Source organism: Ascaphus truei, chromosome 3 (genome assembly GCF_040206685.1).
Source record: "Ascaphus truei isolate aAscTru1 chromosome 3, aAscTru1.hap1, whole genome shotgun sequence".
Lineage (NCBI taxonomy): Eukaryota > Metazoa > Chordata > Amphibia > Anura > Ascaphidae > Ascaphus > Ascaphus truei.
In genome coordinates this window covers 223,524,228-223,548,869 of record NC_134485.1, presented here as the reverse complement: position 1 = coordinate 223,548,869, position 24,642 = coordinate 223,524,228, and the positions used below count along the sequence as shown (strand labels likewise).

At 41.0% G+C, this 24,642-nt stretch overlaps 1 protein-coding gene across 2 annotated transcripts in view; it reads left to right on the top strand.

The window, feature by feature from the left end:
* The first annotated feature begins 9,770 nt into the window (after nucleotides 1–9,770).
* Nucleotides 9,771–24,642, top strand: part of EGFL6 (EGF like domain multiple 6) — a 93,217-nt gene continuing 78,345 nt past the window's right edge. For both annotated transcript variants that reach the window (XM_075590214.1, XM_075590213.1), the window contains exon 1: nucleotides 9,771–10,192. In XM_075590214.1, coding sequence (XP_075446329.1) covers nucleotides 10,116–10,192 — 77 coding nt within the window. In that variant the 5' untranslated portion in view covers nucleotides 9,771–10,115. The remainder of the gene's footprint in view (nucleotides 10,193–24,642) is intronic.

Here is a 24,642-nt window from a genome sequence, read left to right as displayed (position 1 = left end):
TACTTTTGCACAAGTGACATTTGTATGGTTTACTGAAATGTTACTGAAATTAAAAACATCACATCTGGTAAATGTTACAACATTTGTGGAACGGTTTTCAGCATGTATCTATCCAAGTAGCACTTTTTTGGGAACTTTGCTGCACTAAGTTTTACATCAAAAGTAGACAAAATTAATACATTACTGTACGACTGCACAAATCAATGTCTAATTGGACAACTGAAAGCAGAAAATTATTAGGGATAAAAAATATTAACAAAGGAGAAACAACACTTAGCAAAATCGTGAATAGCTACTTAACATGAATCTGTAGCTAATGGGCTAAATACAGTGAAATGTTTTTCTTCTTGAAGAACTTAAGCAGTACAGTACTTATACATGGTAATTTAATGCCAGCTTGCAGAGGCAAGGAGAATATGCAGCAGGTAACAGGAACACCGATGCAGGAGGGGTATGCCAATAGGCAACAGGAACTGAGGATCCAGTGCTACAGCACAGAACAGCACCCTCTAGCCGGGTACAGCTGAGAGTGGTGGAGGCCACTGGAAGGTCACAGGTAACGGGAACTGCAGACTGGACAAGAAACACTGAGGCTTCAGTGTAACCGCTATAGCGTGGCGGAGTCTGCCAGTAACTAGGAGCTATGGCAAGAAGGCCAAGGCAGGCCAAACAGAGTTGCTGTGGAAAGCACAGTTACTAGAAAGTTTATGTTCAGCAACTTCCTGGTGGGCGAGGCAGGAGTTAAATAGAACCGGTAGCTAATGAGGCAGAGCTGCATAGGAGGCAGCAAGAAGCAGGCTGCAGTCTAATTGCAGAAGCAGGTGATGTCGATTGCAGAAACAAGGGGGGAGTTGTCTAGAAGCTACAAGGTTCTGTAAGGAAAAGGTTTCAACAAAACCCAGGAGCGGATTCCTTACAGGTAGGCCTGTTAAGACAGTTTATCCTGTGTAGTCTACATTTTAATATTTGTTTTAAGGATGTGCAAGAACCTAATTGCGGATTCTTTGTCTCTATATAAGTTTCACACATTTAGGAGTCTGGCACCAAAAACAGCAGAGGCCAAAACGAGTGTTAGTGCAATGAACGTGGTCCACAGTTCTGGCTGTCAGGGATCTAGTGGCAGGATCCGTGGGCCTTGGCATATGGGTCAGTAATTGCAGAGCCTGGAAAGAGTGGCAGGCTTGGGTCAGTAGGCTCGGTCCTCCAAGTTCCCAGTCCGAGGTGCACTTGCTTGCTTCATTAATGTTAAGAAAATGAAAGCAGCAAGTTTTGTTCAGTTTTGCCCTCTCTTTTATGTTGGGTGTTTTGGGGGTTAATGAAATGTGTAACCGTTTTGACCATACAAAGGATTTGATAGTAGAGAGAATGGTCCAGGGGTGGAGATGTCGCTTTAAGGGAAAGATCAATGTAGTCCTATTACGATTAGTTTGTTAAGAAACTTTTTGAGTGTTACTAGTAGTGTTTGTTGTTCAAAGTTTGAGTCTACCCCCTTCTTCTGCGCTGCATTTGCATTATCCTGTTATGGGGCCTTCAGGGTGGAGGAACTTATCTCCCCGGCAAAATAACAACTGGGGGGTTTGGTGTTTGGCGATGTACAATGCGGATGCAATCAGATCAAGATTACAGTTCGTCGATCCAAGATTGACCAGCTAGTTAAAGGAAGGATTATCATTAGGGTGATCTCTGACCAGTGTTTTAAGTGGCAGCATACCAAGCCATAAGGACAATAGCTAAGGGGTCTTGTTTTATCCTTCAATCAGGTCTCCCATTGTCTCATGGATAGGCAGGAGAGGTTTGCGTTGAATCTAGGTGTTATGTAAATGTCCTTGGCGTGGTGGGTGCTGGGCCTGCCAGGCTGGGAAACCCCAAGAGGGTAAGGATATAATTGGGGCTGGTTGGATTAATTCTGCTACGCCAGTGGGTGTCACGAGCCACAGCGATGCCGTTGGGGGCTCTGCTCCCGGATGCCTGGCAGGCAGTAACAAAGAGTTGGCAAAACTTGGGTTAAAAAATTAAATAAAGCTGTGGCCTTTTTTTTCCCCAACATAGTGTGTCTGTCATTATTTGGAGGGGGAATATGGTGGGTTCCTAGCATGCCAAGGGTGCTAAGTTTTAGCACTTAAAAACTCCAATTCATTTGAATGGGAGTTAGGTAGTACTAATGCTTAGCACCCATTAGTGAATATGAGTCTTTGTTTGTAAAGTAATTATGGTGCCATCATTAGCCTAACAGGTTCTGTAAGTGTAGAACTGAAAGGGGGCCATGTATCAATGGAGACTACATATAAAAAATAGAGCAAATGATCAAAAAAGGAACGCCCACTGTGACCTATGGGAACTTTTTCTGGTGCTTTCCGGTGCTATATTTTGGCCTGAGTTTTAAAGCTGGGAGACTTTGATACACCCCATGGCCACTGAATATGGCAGAGACTGTACAACTGTGGCCGGGGTGGCCCGGACAACCGATCCCATAAGTGGGTCCATTCCTCTACCGGGCTCACCCTTGTGGGATCCCTCCCCACAGCCTTCTTCACCCCGCTCATCAACTGACCCTCTCCCCCCCCCCCCCCCCCCAATAGATTTATTAAAGAAAATAAAACACTGAATACATTTGAGTTTTTCTTTTCACGTGATATATTTTTGCTCCATACATACAAATTAATTGAAATACAGATACCTCACACTAATAGAGAAGAACGAATTCAGAGAGGGTCACATTCACAGCAGTCTGGACCCAAACTGCACACAACATTAAATAATATAAATGGATGGCTGCATCAATAAGTGCAAACATTTCAAATGTTTCATTAAAGGTGCAGAGCAGAGATCAACAATACTGGGGCACCCATGGTCTGGGATATAGAAACAGGAAAGAAAAGCAAATTAGGGATAATTGCTGGCCCTGTGATTTTAGTGTCAATCTAGCAGTGTGCTATAAACATACATGTAGAAAAAATAATTCAATATGCTTTAGATTACATGTTGATAAAATAGAGTTTGCACTTATAGGAATACCTCCCCAAAATACTGCCCTACTAATATGTGAGTTTTCCTATGCTAGTATACCTAGAAGATGTGTTCTCACAGGGGGAAACGTATGAATCAGGGTTGCCAGTATCTCTCAATGTAAACAGCTTCTGTGCTTGTCAACAGCTTAGCAATCATGATATAACATCTGTCGTAAATTTAGGGATTTAGTGGTAAGACATAAAAAAGGGGAACAAAACTTTTCGCTTTGTTCCAACTATTTTATCTATTCCTATTAGTCTACTTTTGCACAAGTGACATTTGTATGGATTACAGAAATGTTACTGAAATTAAATACATCACATCTGGTAAATATTACAACATTTGTGGAACGGTTTTCAGCATGTATCTATCTAAGTAGCACTTTTTTGTGAACTTTGCTGCACTAAGTTTTACATCAAAAGTAGACAAAATTAAAACATTACTGTACGACTGCACAAATCAATGTCTAATAGGACAACTGAAAGCAGAAAATTATTAGGGATAAAAAATATTAACAAAGAAGAGACAACACTTAGCAAAATCGTGAATAGCTACTTAACATGAATCTGTAGCTAATGGGCTAAATACAGTGCAATGTTTTTCTTGAAGAACTTAAGCAGTACAGTACTTATACATGGTAATTTAATGCCAGCTGCTTAATAAACACAGACAGTAATTGTGTTCTAATGGATTTTAAAACCCAGTCTGCAGGAAACTATTAGCAAACAGAACACGTGCCTGCAGGTATGCTTCTCATCAGATAATTGGGGAAATGATTGCAGCGTGAATGTTGAACATGGACCTGAATTCAGGTAGTTGCAAAAATATGAACGATAGCATGTGTTCCTGTGTGTATGGTTTGCCAGTGTTAAATCTGGAATTACTTACTCAAATTTGTAGTTTCTACTAGGTACCTACAGGCATATGTGTTCATAAAATAAGAAACCACTGCACATTTCTCAGATAATTATCTGGAATGTCTTTTTCACTGAAACACATAAACAGAATTCATACTGTGGAGATATTTTAGAGAAAAAGTCGAGCAGAGAGAAATATAGATTGCCGTCACTTCATTCTGGGCAGGCTTTTATTTCAGGACAACTGAATCTTGCTAGGAAGTGATATCACTCCAATTGAAACCTTATTGCCGTTTATAGGACATTGTAGGCAGTGAAAACACAAGATCTTCCACATACATATAATCATTAACCATGATGTCAACTCTCACCGGGAGTTCAAGAAACAAGCATAATCAGTTTGGAATATACTGTAGCACTGTTTTCCATGATTAGCATATTTGCATGTCTTGGAATCCATTTTCATAAAACTTTAGAAGTACTAAACTCTGGAGTGGGACATAAGTGAAAAAAACTTGGAATCCTACATGATATTTAAGAGAAATGTATGGATGTGTGGCAGAAAAAGATGGAAGAAGTAGAGGAGTCTCCAATCTGAAGCATACTAACTAAAATAGTAATACTGTTGACTGCAACAGCACACGGTCATCCAGATATGTTATCTGTCCTAGAGAAAGAGGAATAGTCAAGGAAGCCAAGAAAAAGAGAACAGGCGCCTGAAGAAGTATACTTGGTATACGAAACGCGTCGCGAATTGTGTAACCAGCTTCTACTCACCTTGGTAGCTGGCATACACACAAGTGTATCTTTTCCGATCGCGAGTACCCAAACGGACAGGCATCCAGACGGCTACGGGGGGCTTTATTCCCACGCATGCGTACTTTGCCCCTAACCACGCTTACACTCGTGGAGGCTAGATGCAGCTAGTGCTACAGAGACAGCCCCTGCGCGCGGGACTGCTATCTGGAGGGATCTGAACATCGCCCCTGCATACCCTCTCAAGTGGTGCCTGACTGAAAAGGACATCGTCTAGATCGGGACATATTAAAGTTTTACTATATGTAAGTGTTTACTTTTTATTTTTTGTATCACAATATACTACTCTTACCTTGGTGTGCTCCTGTGTTCTCTTTTTCTTGGTCGCCTGGCTCTGCCGACGGAGTTCTCCGCCGGGATCCATCTTTGAGGTGGGGGAAGACACCTCGAACAACAGGAGCTGCAAGAGGACAGAGAGGAATCAATTTTCCACATCCATGGGAAGCAAGAGCGCGGACTGAACATTCTCTGAATAGTCAAGGAAGCCAACACAATGAGTCATGCTGAAGTGTGTCATAAATGGCTACACAATTCCAAAATGGCAAACTGAATGTGAGAAACTAAGATGAAGGGCGTCGTTTTCTAAGTGGTGCTATGTCTCAAGTTACATATACAAAATGTGGGTCCGACAGCACCACTCCAAAGAAGAAAATATCTTAAGTAGATACTGTAGTAGTCAGTGCACGAAGACTAATAGGAATCCCTCAGTTTCCTATGAAAAATGTTCAAATAACAGCGAAGGGGAGGTCTTCAGCACATGCAAGCAAGTGACCAAAACTAGTCAATTAGAAAACATATATATATATATATATATATATATATATATATATATATATATATATCGCTTTAATGAAAACAGGTATATAACGTAGATGAGTGGATAGTATCAGAAAAAAAGCGCAAATTACACAATAAAAGGGCAAATAAAGCGCTATATATTAAAGCGATATATATATATTTTTCAAATTGACTAGTGTTGGTCACTTGCTTGGATGTGCTGAAGATCTCACCCCTCTCTGTTATGTCTTAAGTTATCTTCCAGCATGGACAGTGTCTTCACGCATAGCACCTCTTAGTATTACTAATACTGTAGTAAATATTCACATGCATAAGACTGCTCACTACTTCACATTTTTGTATTCATAAAATACTTGTTGCTCATAAAAACTGTTGAATTTGCTCTGAAATCAATAAAGCCGTGTTTCATTTTGCAATGATATAAAGTTGAGTGAATACACATTTTCCACCATTTAATGTTATTGAATTCTTAACAGTGGAAAAGAGACCAATTTTTTGTTATTGGATCCCTCCAAAAACTACAACTAATAACTCACTGGTGCCAATAGAAAGAAATGCCCTTAAAACTTCCTCCATACAACAATGAAGAAAGATGTCCTTTGTTTAATTAAGTAGCAGTGGATGAAAAATAGTCTCCTGTTAGCTTTCGCTGTGGGTAATTGAGTAGAAGAGGAAATCACCACACAAACCCAGTGTTAAAGACCTAGCGAGTTCACAGCCAAACCCTGTTTTTTGTCTAACCTTCCATTAGGTAAACATGAGAGTTCAAATGCTTCAATATATAATGTATTTGTCCGCACCACCACACTGCTGCAATCAAACAGCTTGCTGAAGAATCACATAGGAACTACTGTGTACTGTATATTTATGATAGGTTCCTGCCTTCAAAACTGGGACAAAACAACTCAATTTGCACCCCATTTATTAAGCAAAAACATTTCTCTTGAAAATAATGGTATTTTCTTGTTTGATCAGTCTGGTGCAATGTTTTTACCCCAGTTTTGCAGCCGGGAGGCTTCTTTCCATAGCCCTTTATTTATTGACCACTTGTTTTTTTTTTGTAATGTGGCAGATGTGCCATTTCCTAATAATCCATTAGGTGCCCTAATACATAGCCATTACATCATGGGGATCCGGCACACCAGCGACTCCGTGACATAGTGCCTACGCCTCGGCCTTTCCTTGCTCGTTCTCCATGGGAGATCAGGTTCTGCACTGCTATGAAGCACAGACAGGATCTGAAATGCAGAGAACGAGAAGTCATGCCGCAGCCATGTGATCGCGATATGCCGGATGCGCTGTGGCAACCAAAGGGTTAAACATGTCTCACACTGTTCCTATCATTTGGGAAAGTTGAAAGCTTATAGTTGAAAGTTGGGTTTATAGGATGTTACAAAGCAAGTGAAAGACGATTACAAGAAGCCTAGAAATGGATTTATAATGTTGTTACATCATACGGTAACTTTTCACCTAATGACTCATATTTCTCCAAAAAAAGGATTTCCCAGATCACTTGCAATCACAAGCAGGTAAAATAGTAACCAAGACTGACGCTTTTGTGCAATGATTTATAGACTTGAAAACTCCCGTTTTTTTAGGGGGGAAGTTTCTCTCTTCTTATATACTGTAGCGCTAACAGTGTATGCGGTGCTGTACATATAATTTGGCAGGAGAATAGAGGAGAGGCCACCGTGGGTAATTAGTAGTCAAGGTGCACTAGGGTCAGTGGAGTAACAAAACAAGAGAGGTACCTCTCCCCACAAGCGGAAAGAGTATAAAATACCAGTAGCTGGCACTCGCTGGACTATCTGATTCGCTTGATATATGGACTTATGACAAGCAGAGAAAGACACCTTCATAAAGAGAATATATTGGGGGAGTAACTGGGTAACCCAAATTATTGTGAGTAGTAGTCTTAAGTAGGTTAACCTACTTAAGACTACTACTTATACTGGGTATACTATGCTCTCACCGCTTGTGGGGAGAGGTACCTCTCTTGTTTCATATCATTTTGCAGGCACAATGATCTCATAATCTTGCTGACTCAGGGCACAGAGAGATAAAGTGACTTGCACAGGGTCACAGGGAGCTGACACTGGGATTTAAACCGAGTTCACCTGCTTAAGTTGATGTATCACCAATGCGAAGAGAGGTTTCAAACTAGGGTGGTGGTAAAAATTCTCCAATGTCTATTTATCCAAAAACATACTGTAAGTATGCACAAAATAAATTATTCTGATCATAAAGGAAGATTACGCAGTAACAAGAAAAGATATCTGAGCTGGCAGGCACATTTAAATATTCCATCTCTAGGAAATCCCATAATAATACGGGTAGTAGGGCACTCCTAACTTACATATTCCACAGTGATACACAAAAAGAACGATTCCTGCGCTCCTACCAATTAGGCTAAGATAAAATAATATTCTCATGAAAAAGGGTATTTGGTTAAACCCTTTGGCCAAAGCATTTGTAAGCCTGCATGCCACGTCAAGGCAACCCGTTTAATGCAGGTACCTACACTATACTGTATATATATGTAATAATTGTCCCATGGACTAGTGAAAAAAGTGTTAAATCCCTGAAGGGGTTAAATAAAGCATTACATATATATACAGTATAGTGTAGGTACCTGCATTAAACGGGTTGCCTTGACGTGGCATGCAGGCTTACAAATGCTTTGGCCAAAGGGTTTAACTAAATACCCTTTTTCATGAGAATATTATTTTATCTTAGCCTAATTGGTAGGAGCGCAGGAATCGTTCTTTTTGTTTTTCTATATGTAAGGCCTATCTTTTTACCTGCAGCAAACTTCTATAGGGAGGAGCGCGGTATTATGTACAGTTTCTCACTAATATTCCACAGTGATGACTGAGTTGTAGGGTAAGCGTACTTAAGCGAAACGCGTTGAGGCTGTCATCCTATAGTGACATCGGACGTTTGGCGTCCACACGAGGCTGCTGACTTTTTTCATGCTAACGGGATCGAGAGTTTGAGTCCCTTGATTTTTCCTGGATCCGTTGTCAGTGCTGATGCTTTTCCAATTTGGGTGGATGACTACAGAACTGATGATGTTTTTTAAAACTTTGCACATGAAAGTTTTTTACTTGTTTTTTATCAATATAAATTAAATGTATACTTACAGAATACACTCTCTCTTCGCGCTCTTTTTCTTGTGTGTCCATTTCGTGGTAGGATAAGGGCCCTTTTAGGGTGAATGTAGAAGTTAATAGAAGTTGCTTTTTATAATTATTCTGCTAATTAATAAAATACGTGAGTTATGTTTTACTGTTTTAACAATGGGGTGTATGTAAGAATGGTTTGTCACGTTGTTACTTAATCCCTGGGAAAGCTGGCGCTGAAACTGCTCAGCTATCTTTCTCAAGAAGATTTAAACAGGTGATAAATATTAAAAATGTGTTATGGTATTTTGCCATCTCAGGGACATCTTTCACCTGCTGAACAGAGGCACTTCATATAAAAAAGATGATCCATGGAATATGAAAGTTATGCTAGCCAAATGTGATTGTGATTATCTACAGATATACATATATACCACTGGAAGTATAAGTATGTATGTATAGATGTATATTTTTATTTATATAGCAGCAGCCATGTACATATGTAGCGCTTCACAGCAGTAATACACGTGACATAATAATATAACACATAATAGGAATAATTGCTTCACATAAAGTAACGCTAGGAAAAGGAGCACCCAGTTTATAGTCATGGGTATAGTCATGGGTGCGCAAACTTTGTGCGCTGCGACCCCCTGCCTGCCAGCCCCTGTGCTCGTGCCCCCTCCCCCTTACGTAAAATTCGTCGTCAAATGGCGCGCAGGGTCACGCGACAGGACGTCACCAGAGCCGTGGCAATGCTATGGCAACACGTCGCCGAAGACAAGGTAGGAGACACTGCAGAGGCCTCACGTGATCCCCCGGCACTTAATTTAAATGCTGTGATGAAGAGTGCGGGGTCTCTGCAGATGCGCACCCCGCCAGAAAAATCTTGCGCCCCCACTCTGTGCACCCCTAATCTAAGTAGCACAGATTATATGTTAGAATCTGCTCTACGCAATATTATATTCATTTACTGTACATAAATGTAAATATTCCGTAACATTTCAACTGCAGCTTTAACCACTTCACTGCCAGGGGGGCCTGAAAAGCACTACAGGCCCCTTTGGCAGCAAATGGGTTAAGCTGAAATAACCATGCAGCCCACTCCTCCCCAATCTGAAACTCTGCCACAGCCCACCGACCCTCCTGTGCTGACACCAGTGACTGCAAGGACAGAATGACTGAGGAATTTCAGAACAACTCAGGGTTTATGCAGCTGCTGGAAGGCAGGAAAAGAGGCAGAGCTAACACCCAACAAAAGACAAACCAGAGAGGAAAACTGCTGGCTTAATGCTCAGACACAACATGCACTGCTAAGCCAGACCACAGAGGGATGAAATCAAACAGTTCTGCAAGTCCATATAAACCATGATTGCCCTCTCCATGTGACTGGGACCAGCAGTGGGGATTCAGAAGAATTGACAGAAAACTGCAGAAAGGCACAAGAGAAGATTTCATTTCTCTAGCACATTCTTTGCAATATTAGTTCCCCAGGTGGGCTGCTGGGCTAAGCATGGTGCTGCTTCTTTGGATAACTGTGCTAGGTGCCTACTTTTCATCTGCTGCAGGTAGATTTGCGAATCCATCAAGGTTAGTCTCAGGATGGGCAAACACAATACATGTGACTGTTAATGTCTATACTTACTGCCTGGAATGCCTCTATCCTATATATAATGTACATTATTTGTGATAAGTAATCCATGCTGTATAAGAAAAATAAGTTGCTTCTGTGGGATTTATATTTCAAGGCAATATGATTTGAAAGTCATGTGGTTTTTATAATAATGTATTGTTTGTGGTGGCATCAGATGTACAGTATAAAACCTACTAATAAAGTTTTGTATATTAGCTGCAGATCATTAGCCCAAAACCTTTAGGTAGGTGTATGTATTTTTTGTTGCTGAGTAAAGAGGGAACATGTACAAATCTTATTACATTATGTGTATTACAGTATTGATACTCACCTAATTGCCAACTGATGTGAATAGGGCAATAGGGCAAAATTATAAGGGCAAAGTATCTTTGTACATTGACACAAATTGCCTCTCTTAGGGTTAATTTACTGGCACATATGTTGTTTTTAAACGTATGTTTATGTAATGTCCACTTAGATAATTGCTGTATTAGTTTTTTTGTAATTAGTGCTGTTGTATTTAGATTCAACCAGTATTAATATCTTTAGTTCAGCACCAATGTGGTAATTCTTAATTAACTGCAAGTCCCCCAATACTGAGGTGATTTATAATAATAATAGTTGTGTTAAAGCAGCAAAACGTGTGAAATCTTATAGGATTTTTTTTTAATAAATCAGTTCTGTATTAGACAATACTGTATTTTTTTCTTAATTATTATTCCACTCTTAATGCCGTTTTTAATAAGTTTTAAAGCATCCTTTGATTTCTGTAGCAGGTTTTAACCACCTCCCAAGCAGTGCAAGATCATTGTAACACTTTTCTGTTTGGGATAATTTGTTACCAATGTTCCCAGCTGTCTGAGCTGCAAACTGTAACAATAGATAATGTTACCTTAGTTATATAAGGATACACTGTTGCTGCTGATTTACTCTGATTGAAGCGGCCATTATGTTAGTCAAACAATCAGGGTGTACCGATTTATAACAGGAGCACCAAATGATTGCCAGCTTAGGTAAGAATGTAGAATTATACATTGCTACATGCTTTACATATATATAAAAAAAAAAATAAGTGAATTAAAGTAGTATTGCTGCTTTAAATAACATTGTAGTTTGCACTGTACATACATTATAGTTTGGCAAGCAACACAAGATTAGCCTCTGTGCTGAGGAGCTTACACTCTTATTTTGATGCTTGAGTTTAAGGGACATACTGTATACATTCTTTCCCACATAACGCCTGGAAGTTGCCATTTCTGCTTGAGACTTCCCAGTGTTGAGTAAAGGCTCAGTTTGGGGGCTTGTTTGTGAATGTGCAGGTCTGGCTCTTGTCAACACCAGTAATGTGTTCTGTGGGCTGCCCGCTGTTGGCACTGCTTGGCCTCTCTGCATGAATGAATGGAGCTCTCCAATTGCCTGCCAATTACCTTTTAGCTGCAGAACATGAGCAAAAACATAAGGTAGATTTGTGAATGTTCATGAACTGCTTTATAATTTAGCCTTAATTGCCAAGGACAGCAGCCTAAGTCAGTAGGATATCACTGGTAATAGGTGTGCTCAGTAGTGCATGACTTTGACGTTTTTACTTTGAGCAATTTATGCACTATTATCTGTATACATAATCGCTTTACAGGCAAAAGTTAAACACCTGTTTCTTCCCGAGTAAAATCTTAGGTTGCTGCCAAGATTCGGGTCAAGATGCACACGGTTAATCACTGCAACATTATTGCACTGTTTGGAGGTAGGATTTCACACCTCAATTTAAACCGCTATTAGGTATATTTTTATCACACAAATAGTTAAAAACAGGAGTTTTCAATGGAGTAGGTTTTCTGGCTATGCCCTTGTCTAACCCTGGCTTTGCTGAAAAGCTGTGTAATGCGGGAGCCATAAGCTTATAGGGGTCAGTGTTAAAAGCTGACACAGTGTGCTCATTTGCCTGTCATTACCCAGAATCCCTGGCTGCAGTGGATGCAATGTATGCTAAGAGATAATGGTGAAAAGTAAGGTTGCAGACCTGTCTAAGACGTGAATGTGTTCACAAGTGAGATTTATATTGACTAAAAACAGCAGGGAATCGTTTAGATGTTTTTTAAGTATTAGTGGAGAAGTAGGAATTTTTCGGCAAAATTCGCATTTGCTGACAAAATATCAAATTCCTGAACTCACAAGAGTTAAGAAATAACCACATCTAATATCTTTGTTTTTTCAATCTAGAAATGAAAAAAATTGTTTATAAAAAATTTCCCTCAAAAAAAATGAAAACGAGAGAATAAAATGTTAAATAATAAAAAATGGGGGAAGCGATTTTGCAGTGGAAAAAAAAAATCAGCCAAATGTGGACATTTCACTTACATTTTTTCCTCTATTTCACAAATAAAAAAAATAGAAAATAAACCTGCAAATTGACACATTTGCCCAACTTTTAGTCTGTAGATGGAAGTGCACTTTTACATTAGGGATTCTGGTGACCAACTATTCAGATGCGCTACCGTTTCATGGCCAAGGGGATCTCAAGTTTATCATATTGGGTGGGGGCTTGGATGACAGAAGGCAAGCCCTTCTTGAAGCCAAGGGGGTTAGGTTAATGGGGTAAATGTATCACAGTTTTGCACTGTAATAATAACACCACTTTCACTGAAACATTATCGGTTTGTTATTCTCAGCGGGAGAAAGCAGGTGCAAAACTGGGGCAGTTTTAGTAGTGCAAAATGAAACATTAATTCCCACCAGATGTTTTCTTAACGTTTTACTACTGCAGAGGGTTAGCCAACAGTAGGGGAGTTAGGAGTCCCACTGCCCTGGATACACATGGTGTGAATGGATGAGTTTCCAAACAGCACTTTTTCATAAAAATCGACATTTAGTAGAAATAAGTAATGAAACTGAACTGAAGTGAATGCACAGAAAGCCTAAAGGGGCAGTTCCGAACAGCAGACAGGAAAAGAAAATATAATTGCCTAAGAAATGTCCCATCATCTTTGAAGTAACACATGTATTTATTTGTTTCATGCCACACATGGATACGGTTTCATTTTTACCAGGTTCAGTGTATTTTTTTAAAAAAAATTGAATCAGTCAATTGTTGCCTACTATTTTAAGCTCTTTGGCTATTGATGGCAATAGATACAAAGTCATGCAGAATGTCCAAAACATTTGGTTACTATGGAAATCTAAAAAAAACTTAAATCCTTCTACTTGTCTAAAGTTCTTTCCTGGCTTAGTCACCTACATTTAACCCCTTAAGCCAGGGGTGGCCAACACCAGTCCTCAAGGGCCACCAACAGGTCAGGATATCCCTGTTTCAGCACGGGTGGCTCAATCATTATGACGGAGCCACTGATTGAGCCACCTGTGCTGAAGCAGGGATATCCTGAAAACCTGACCTGTTGGTGGCCCTTGACGACTGGAGTGGGCCACCCCTGGCTCAACCCTTTGAGTCCCCGAGAGGGGCTCCACAGAGTGTCACAGTCCTTTGGGCACGTCACGATCGTGCGATTGCTACGTCACTAAAAACGCTAACGGAAGAGGAGGATTCTCCTCTTCTATTTGGATCGCAGAATGCGTTGTCCCTTGGAATAGAGCAAAAATCCAATGATGTAGTTACTCCCTCATGGGGCCCTTGGCATGCCGTACCCCAAAGAGTTAAACATTCTACTACAATTGCTTCGTTTTGGTTCTGACACCTTCCTACAGCTTTTGCTTACACAGTCATGAAACCAGCATCTAGCTATATCTTCCTTAAAGCAGCAATCTTTCTGAAATGCCTAAGGAGGAAATAATTATTGGTCTGTATATGCTGTAGCTTATATGGCAATCAGTGGTGACTTGTAGATCCTGGCAACCCTATTTTTTGGAGTTTGATAACTCTAGAATGAACAATGTCTTTGAGATACTGAAAAGAAGATTCAGAACAATGGGACCAGCACCAGTAGTTTTAAAATGTACTAAACCTACTTTTGAGATGAGCAGTACAGATTGAAGCTTTTCAGCAGCTAAACATGTAGCACTGCCCATTTTTTTTATTATTATTACAGGGTTGAAGCCGAGGGTCTCTGGAGCTGAATTACACTCATTTCAGCTCTGGGGACCCCTGCTTCACAAGATACTTACCTCTGTAAGGGGTGCCGGTATCTGCAGCTAGGGAACTTGTGGGCCTAATGAAATGGCGGCGTGTAAATGTGAAGCGTCATGCGGGCCAATAGGAATCTGTGATGTCATCCCTTGCGGTTTCCTATTGGCCCGCGTGACCTGGACATTTAAACTCCACAAAGATACCGGCACACCCCTACGGAGGTAAGTATCTCGGGGAGAAGAGGGTCACCTGAGCTGAAATGAGCACCATTCCTCTTCCCTACTTCTAACCTGTAATTAAAAAAAAGGAGACAAATAAACAAATTGTGCAGTACTACATGTGTTGCTGCTTTAAGACCAATACATTTTTCATGCTAGTATATAATTTTTTTTTTTTTTAAAAACACAGTGCACTTAAATATGAAATTGCTGGTGTTTCATTCCAAAGGCTGAAAGCTTTTTGTGTGTCTGCGATGGAAAAGAGATCTGGTTTTTTTTTTCATGGACAAGCCAAAGCTCATTAAAAAAAAAAGTACTGGAAAAAGCACCCCACTAAACAATGCTAATGCTCTTTGGACACGGTATTGTTTGTGATATAAACAAGATAGGAATAGGAGATGTCCACTGCGAAAATAAATGTAATCGGACATTTAATTGTGTTGATAGAACAGTGATACTAAATATCACTGTACTTTAACCACGGTGAAATAGTTAGAATGGTCCTATATTTTACATATATTTGAAGGGAAAATATTGTATATAGATGTTTCCGAGGGCTAAATGCAAGTCTCTTTTGGATTAAGAATGCTTAAAATTCTTAGACTGCAAAACAGCTGCTTATGGTGCGAGTATCACATTACAAAGCATTTACAGCTAGTACCTCATGCTTAAATAATGGTTGTAAACGCTAATAGAAGATCTATAGGCAATAGACTTGACAATAAACATCAGTGCTCCACTTCTTATCTTATTTTCAAATCTCCTCCATATGCAGATATTGGTCAGATGGAGAATTCCTCAAGTTTTAGCAACCTGATCAGGCATTGAATTTTTACAGCATTTGATTTGCTTCATGTCTTTGTCGTAGCTCATCAGCTGTACTTCCATTTGTTCTCTAAATATACAACAGGTCTCAATACTTAAGTCTTAAACAGAGACATCATGGGCATAAAAATGAAATGTGCGTCATTAGTGGATCTGTTGCATATACCAGTACAGATGTAGCCAATGTTGCAGCAGGGCGCACTCAAGGCGCCAGACGCAGAAGTGGTCATTGTTTTGAATCACCGAGAAAAGGGCAAAGGCTAAGGAGATTATTTCACCCGTGGGATTGCACCAGCAGGTGCAACAACATTGGGCACATCTGTAGGTGTAAGTTGATCGTATTGGTAAACTATACGTTACATTAAAACCGCAGGGTGGTCATCACATTGTTAGAAATGTTGCTTTAATTTGATGCATTGGATGATTTCTATTCATTGACGGTAGTCACATGAGTTGTCTTACTGTGCTTAATGGAGTTTGCCCTGGTATTACTTTAGTTGACCATAATTATATAAACAATTGTTTGGCAAATTGCTGATTATCTTACATTGTGTTTGGTTGTTGTGGTTCTCGTAAAGCAGTTATATGTTCTCATGCTTCTCCTTTATTTATGAGAATGATTCCTTCATAATGTGCTTAAAGTTTTATATTTTATTCTGCTTTCTGCCTGAAAGACTTCTCTAAAGCCATTGCAAATGAGAGGTACGTTTTCCTATCAACCCTATAATGGCAATAATGTGCAGTATATCCTCAATAGCACAAGCACCATTTGACAAACACAGGCAGAGGCTGAATTTAACTAACATACGGTAGGTATTTTTTTCATTAACCACCATTGGTTCTTTATTTAAAGTAACAGTACTATTTAGCAGGGTATATTAGAAACAAAACAGCACAATCATGCACACTGGGATTATTCATCATGATCACATGTGATAAATATAAACAACCAAATACATAGTGTTACACCTCAGGAGATACATTTGCAAGTTGATAATTCTTAGTAGTAAGTAAGTAGGCGTACGAAACAAGGAACAAAGAGTAGCGCTATAAGTGTGATAAGTGAGTTCTAATGTGATGGTGAATAGGGCTAAATTATTAAATAATCAAATAGTGCTTATATAATATTACTAAATAAAAATTAAAGCAATAAGAAAATTAGAATAATAAACCCATATAACGTGAATATCAGATAACAAACCAGTCCAAATGATGGAAACAGATGAGAAAAAAAGTCCAGATACAGAGATTAATTGTCAGTCACAATGTGGAGTAGGCTGCTCCCTGGTTGATCTAGCCAGATCGGGAGAATCTATAAAACAAAGACAAAAAGAAGCGCCAGCTCTATGGCATAACATTGTTTGTAAAATTGACAATTTATTAAAAATTTACAGATTGTCTCCCTTGAATGCTTTTTCACTATTTGAAGTGAGTGCAATTCCTGGCGGCCACTTTCTGCTTTTTAATAAATTGTCAATTTTACAAACAATGTTATGCCATGGAGCTGGCGCTTCTTTTTGTCTTTGTTTTATATATATATATATATATATATATATATATATATATATATATATGTAAATACAACTGTATGCTCATCTGCATGTCTTAGGCAGGTCTGCAACCCCGACTTTCCCCATTATCACCCAGCACACAGCACTTCCACTGCAGCAAGGGATTCTGGGAAATGACATGCAAATGAGCACACAGTGCCACTTTTTGCTTCAAAAACCATTTTTAACATGGTTCCCTATAGGCTTAAGCTTGCTGCATGGTCACAGCTTTGAGCACAGCCAGGGTTAAGGTGCATACCCAGAAAACCACCCACAGACAGCTGTTTTGACCTTAATGGGTCTCATCAGTGTGGGGCTGGTTAACTGGGTATGCAAAGAAGCTAAAGGATATATATATATATATATATATATATATATATATATATATATATATATATATATATATATATATATATATATAATGTGGCCAGGTCCCTCTTGGTTCCCCCTCACCTCGCTTGGGCTGCGGGGGAAGGCGGAGGCTGCGACCGGTTGCGGAGGCGCTCCAGTGCGCTGCGGGAGGTTGTGGGGCCGTCGAGTGCTGGGATACAGGTGATGCTTTTTTTCGCGCATGCACGATAGGAGGCTCGCGCATGTGCAATGGCCCAATTGTTGCGGCGGCCATGTTGCTACACCTCGCACATGCGCAGAGCATCAGGACACCGGCGGCTATTAGAGGAAAGCTCCGCAGGGGAACTACATGCCCCAGAAGCCACTGGGGCTGCAGATCACATGCGGCCAACAGACAAAAGGTCTGCCAGAAACTCCTGCACCAGGATAGATATATTTGGCACACGGAGAGCCACACCAGTTGTGACAAAGTACCTTCTTGCTCTGTACCTTTTGTCCAAGGATCAGCACTTTCACACAGCCTTCCAGGTAGAGGATACAGTCTTCTGACACAGAGGTGAAAGCTTGGCCTGTTTATTTTGCCATACAAATGCTACAGCAGATAACAGAAGTAAATCAAACAAACAAAAACAAAAGTCTTTTTCTCAGTATAACACAGCTTTTCAGCACACCCTCCTCTTGAGAGTTAAAAAGCCTTGTCTTGCTCTGTTTAGAGAAGCCTTTTAATCATTTCCCTGCTCAATCAGCTGCTCCAGTCCTGTGAAAGCTTGGAGAGCTACAGTAGAAGTCCCGGTCTGGATTCCCCTTGGTAAATCTCCAAACCATGGAGTGGAGCAGAAACCCTGCACTAATTTAGGGCCGTAATATCCTCTTTTCACTACTATTCCCTCATATCTGTCACACAGTCATAAGAGGGAGCAGAAGCAGAGAGGTAGTATCCAGGAAGCTGTGCTTCCCTGGACTAGGCCTAGCTTGCCCCCTTAGGCCCAAGTTAGGCCCTGAGAGCCAAATATATTGTGGTCGCTTCAGGGACAGGCACCTTAGATGGCGTCATTGCCCCAATTGTCATTGTCAAGGACACAGGGACGCCGTGCAGTACTTGTGGCCTGTGGTCTGGGTTCAGACCACCACCACCGCAAGGCAGAGACTATTAAGGTGGGACACTCCAGCCGGAGTCCACCCCACGTAGAGGCAGACACCATCGCCGACAACGACGGCGTAGGACAGACGGGCCCCTTTCCTCAGTCAGCGATACCGGGTGCTGGAGCACCTGGCAGGTATCATACGGCACTCTTTGTCATGGAGCCCTTCCCCTGCTCCCCTGGGACACTGAATATCATCACAACTGAGCCCAGACTGGAGGCTGCAGCATGGAGGGGATTCATCCTGGTTCCTGCATCTACAGCAGAGCAGAGATTCCTACCTGTTATCAGGTTTTTCTACTATGTGATTTTAACACCTTTGTTTGTGAGTGTGCATTTTTAAGGTTTTCATCAACCTAATACATGTATTAAAAGGTAATACACTATGGGGCATGCGCTTCTGCTTTTAGTTTTTTTAGATCCTCTGGAACTTGGTTTATTCCACAGAAGCTGCTCAGACCCCAGGAATTATTTGGGTCATCTACCCTATATACTTTTTTCAATTGACCTGGACTTTGTTGTAATGATCAATATCTCCTACTGGTTTAGAAATCCTATTGTTTGTACAGCTTTTTAGCGCTGATTATCTGTCTATTCTGTTATATATATATATATATATATATATAAATCAGTTAAGTGGATTTCCAGGTGATTAGATATTAGCTGGAACATGGAGATGGTAAGCTGTGATAGCTCAGCCTTGATAACAGCAGTAGAGTATTACTGAATAATTGACTCACTAGTGTACCAAAGTAATGTGAAAAACATACACGCTTTAATTAAAAATGGTTTCTTCTTGACATCTTGAGGATAATTCAAATCAGAATCCTACTCACACAAAAGTACTCATACTTACTTGCTGCTCAGTTTCATCAACTTTCAAATGTATCCCCTGCGGTGTAACATTGTATCGGTCTGTTCATCTTTCCCACATGTGATCATACCACGTGACTCCCGGAAAATAATACCACTCCAAAAGCAGACTCTGATTGAAAAGGTTGCCAGCTGATGTTGGGTTTGAATTAGTTTGCACATTATTTACAATAATCCTAAGCGCCATCTAAAGTCATCTCGAGGACTGTAACTATTCTGATTGCCAAAGAAAATCATTGGACGTTATACTGTAGTGAGCTCAAGGATTTTTATTTAGCACCTTATATTGTCCCATTCTATTATCTGGCATAGTAATGTTGTATTACTACACAATTGTATCACCTATGCTCACACACTGACACATTAGTGTTTTATCACTGAGAATAGCTCATGGCACCTGGTGGGAGTTTTTAAAGTATTTTAACTGAAAAACAGGGTCAAAACTAGTACAGGCATACGCCGGTTTAAGGACACTCACTTTAAGTACACTCGTGAGTAAGTACATATCGCCCAATAGGCAAACGGCAGCTTGCGCCTGTCAGCACGTCCTGAACAGCAATACCGGCTCCCTACCTGTACCGAAGCTGTGCACAAGCGGGGAGACTATAGAGCCTGTTACAAATGCGTTATTTACATCAGTCATGAACGTATATGACGATTGCAGTACAGTACATGCATCCATAAGTGGGAAAAAGGGAGTGCTTCACTTTAAGTAAATTTTCGCTTTACATACATGCTCCGGTCCCATTGCGTACATTAATGCGGGGTATGCCTGTACAAAAGAAATATAACTATTATCCCATTGCTTTCTGTCAGATTTTATCTTTCATAAACGTGTTGCTGTATTTTGCACTTGGTATAATATATGGGATGATTGGATACATAGTCAACAAAATGTATATACAGCATCGCTTTCTCTAAAACCGCAGTTTATTCCCAAACATATCTCTGAAGAGCGCTGTCTGCTACATAAGGTCTTCAAACTGAACATGTTTGGCACAGAGTTCCTCGATTTGACATTTTACCAGGACAGATACATTGATATAAAGTATGGCTTACATACATTACACAGAATTAAATAGAAACAGGAATTATAGACGGCCTAATGTACAGTACAGTATGACACAGTGTCATGTTTTAATGGTCTGTAATTGAAAGGGCCCTTGAGTGAGTCTGGTAAACTATTTCAGAAGTGATGGGCTTAATAACAGATTTGAAAGCAGATGTGAGAAAAATCACAATAATATAAAAGCATAGATAGATAGATAGATAGATAGATAGATAGATAGATAGATAGATAGATAGATAGATAGATAGATAGATATATAGATAGATAGATAGATAGATAGATAGATAGATAGATAGATAGATAGATAGATAGATAGATAGATAGATAGATGGGGCCCGGGCCAGTCACAAATATGGTGCCCCACCCCACTACAAAAGCCATACAAATACTGTATATGAATAAAATCAATAAAACATATGTAACAGGGTATGTCCCATATTACCTCTCTTTCCCCATAGTAACTCTGTTATGATAGTCCTGTTAGCTGCAGGCAATAACAGGTTAAATCTATGAGCTCTTGACCCCCCCTTGTTCTCCTCCTTTGATGGACAGGAGTGCGGTGATGACTCATGGCCTATGTGTAGCCTATCAGGGATAGGTACAGTCCATGGGCCCATCCCTGTTTCCTGAGGAAGAGGTAGAGCTAAAACGTAGTCAGCCCTGCTTTGGAGTTCGGCATAAGCAGTTGGGCTGTGAGTCTCTCCCATTGTGAGGATGAGTGGGCCCACCCTCAGGCGTAGGCCTGGGGGGCCATCTGACTCAACACCCCATACTATCGGGGTAGCACCATCCAAATAGGGCTGGAACCTTTAGAGGTACCGCTGTATGTAAAGCTGATGCAGTGGCTGCTACTCAATAAAGGCCCTTGTTCACTCCCCTCCTGTCTGAGTATCAGTCATTGGGCAGGAGGGATAAAGAATGCCGTGGTGGGGCTGACATCCATACACCATGGAGCCCATCACAGCTTGAGGTGCACAGTACCAACTAAGAAGATCAAAAGCCTGTCCTGGTCTTAACGTAATGCAGATCGCTCCCGGTCTCCTGAACCAACAGGTAAAGCACCACAGATCAAGTAGCAGCATGTAGATCTCCCAGAGAGGGGGGGAAACAGGGTTACATATATATCTCAAGAAAAGACACGGCGCACCAGGGGTTAATGCAAGGATTGGCAATTTTAAAAGCACACCATGGCAAACCCACCAGCATTCTGCTTGGTGAATGAGTTCAGCGCAGTTATCAATGGCCATAGGAATACTTGTGATGTGATATTTTAGCTTTCATATTACGAAGTAAATCTCTGGGGGAGTTTTTCGAGTGTATGCATGTTTTTGTTTCTAATCTTGCTTTGTGAAAATCAGACCATAGAAAAGGAAAATCAGATAATAGGAGAGGAAATCCCTGCACCAACTGGTGAGGCAAAACATTCAGAAGATGGCAGTGCTTGGCCACAATGGTGGGTAGGAGTGACTGCGTGTGGAACAGCGGGCATGAGTCCAGGCTATTGGTATGCTTTGTTTAAGAGGTAAGTTTTAAGCTTGGTCGGTATTAAATTAGATGGGTTAAAGCCAATAGGAGGCAGGGAGCTGTGGGCGAGAGCAGGTGTGTATATTGCCAGGTCCAGGATTCGGACAGATATCTCCAGCAGCAAAAAGGAGTAGAGAGAGAAAGTAGGTGAGAAGAGTATTTGTGGGGGTGCTTTTTACTGAGGGGCGTAGAAGTTGTTGGGAAAGGTGTGTACATAGTGATGCATTATATAGGCACATGCATAGTTGGAGGGGAGGAGAGATAAAGAAATGTAGATAGGAGGAGAGTGGGGAAGTTGGAGACAATAGACATGTTTGCAGTTCCCTCACTCCTTTGTAAACAGAAAAATCAATAGGGAGAAAGGTAGGAGGAGAGAGGTCCCAGCTATTAGAGGATATGAAAAGTCAGGGTTAAAAGTGCTCTCTAAGATATTCACAAGTGCCGGGGTTTCTTTTTTTGCAAGTCTCTTTGCAAATTCTCACTGCTAAATTACCATAATATGTACAGTTTAGCGGATATGATTGAAACTTTCAAATAAATAAAGGGTTTCAACATCATACACGAGGGAAGCAAAGCTGAGTGAAAGAGAAGTGCTAGAACAAGAGGCCGGGCTCTGAAGCTGGGAGGCAGCAGGCTCAGGGGAAATGCGAGGAAGTGCTTCTTACACGGAAAGGGTGGTGGATTCGTGAAATAATCTCTCAACAGAGATGGTAGAGGCTAGTATGGGAATTAAAAAATGCTTGTGATAAACATAAATCCGCCCTAAATATGACAGATAACTAAGTATAGGGCCTGAGGTTTTTCAGCAGATGGGTTATGGGCAGGCTAGGTGGTCCAAATGGTTCTTATCTGTCGTCAAATCTATGTTTCTATGTAACTAATTTCCAAAACGCACATAATTTGCACAAAAGTTTCACCGATCTCACTTTGATATCTTCAAACCCTATACGCAGCAGTGATGTGCTAGAACCTCTGCTGTGTATTTTTCATGCAGACTGGAGATTCACCCCAATGCTGAATTACAGTAACAAGCGTAATGTAAACAAGCTTGTAGCAGTAACCAATTTTATATGACATGTTGACATATGTCTTAAGATTACGGGTCATATTTCCTAAATAATTCAAAGCCGTGGCACATCTCGGTGTGAATGTGCCTTGCGGTGCACTCAGGCCGCTTCCAGGCTTTCCGGGGCCTAGGATTCAAGGGAGGAAGGGGATGGGGAGGTTGTCTCAGCCCCTGTCAGCGGCCCTGGTGTGCGCTGCTTCGTAAGGTTTAAGACATGTCTTAAAGTGAAAAGCAGTTTTATTGTTTATTTATACATGAAGAAACTTGAAAAAGTCGTGGCATCGGAGTAATATGTTTTTAATCCCTAATTGTCTATAACTAGGAACATTTACATCTTTATATCTATCAATCTATCATCACTGATTTCCCCTAACATTTTCTATTTCACATCACTAGTCTTCTATTTTAATATGCACGTGGCATTTGTTTCAATCTTTTTTGCAAAGTTATTTTTGCGCCATTTGAAAAAACCTGCTCAATCTTTTAATCTTCAAAAACGTATGCTTTGGATGGTCCATATGGCTTTGGTTTATAAATTGCCATGTGGTACAAATGCAGTTTATGGCTCTGGGCTTTTGGTTGTGTACACCAGTAGAAGCAGAAATGGCACACAGGCTTAGATTACAGAGAAATCAGAAAGCCGTGGATCTGGAAGGAAGGGGTGGCATGACATAAAGATGAGGGACGCCTCCCCTATGAAGCCGTGAGGTCAGGCCAGGGAGAGGGGATAAGTAAGGGGGAGGTATCTTGTCTTCATTTTTCTTCGAGGATCAACTGGAGCGAAGTGTCTGATTTTCATTGTTCCCGGTATCCTGAAAGATGGATGCCCAGTGCGAACGAAGGACGAGGTCGGGTGGCCCAGCAGGGATGATGGTGGTCGAAGTCGGCAGCGTAGAAGCATGGCTATGGGAGCTGCAGGAGGATGCGAGGTGGCGCGATCCCGATTGGCTGCTGACTCATGTGTTCAGCAGGGAGGCGGAGTTTTCGGCTGGAGGGGTCGCACCTCGTGCGGAGAGATGGCAGAAGTAGGGCGGGCTCAATTGGCGGAGTCCTGGAGGCGTCAGAACCGGGTACAGTAAACGAAGCAGGAAGAGGAAAGACAATGAGGAGAAGGAGCAGGTGCTTGGCTTTACATGGCAACGCTGCCCCAGCACGGGACAGCGCAGGGGGTGGGTCGAAAGCTGCAGCTTGGAGGGGGGGACTCAATCAGTATTTGCTCCTGCAGTCCGGATTGGTGTTGACCTTCCATATGAAATTTGTGGAAGGTGGGACCATTCAGGCTGTTGCGGCCAGAACAGTAGTGACCTTCCGATGGGGGCTCTGTGCCATTCAGTTTAAAGTACTGAATGGCTAGATGAGCACTAGCTGTGGTTTATCCCTCGTGGTCCGGTAGTTGTGGGCAAAGCAATCTGGCTGGGTCCTTAGTTGGAGATAAATTTTATATTTTATATCTTGACATAACATATATCTTAACATATATCTTGTTCTCCCAAGAAGGTAATTGTAGGTTTATTGGAAATGGGAGAGGGGTCCAACTCGAGACATGGGTAAGTCAAGTAGCTATCATTGCTATACAATGCGCACTCTGGGGTCCTGATGTGGTATGCTCAGCAGCTGCAGCCTGTCAGTAGCAAATGCAATTCTAAAAACCTACACACATATGTATGTTTATTGGTACTGTGAAGAACAACATTCTAGGACTGGCTCAGGGAGA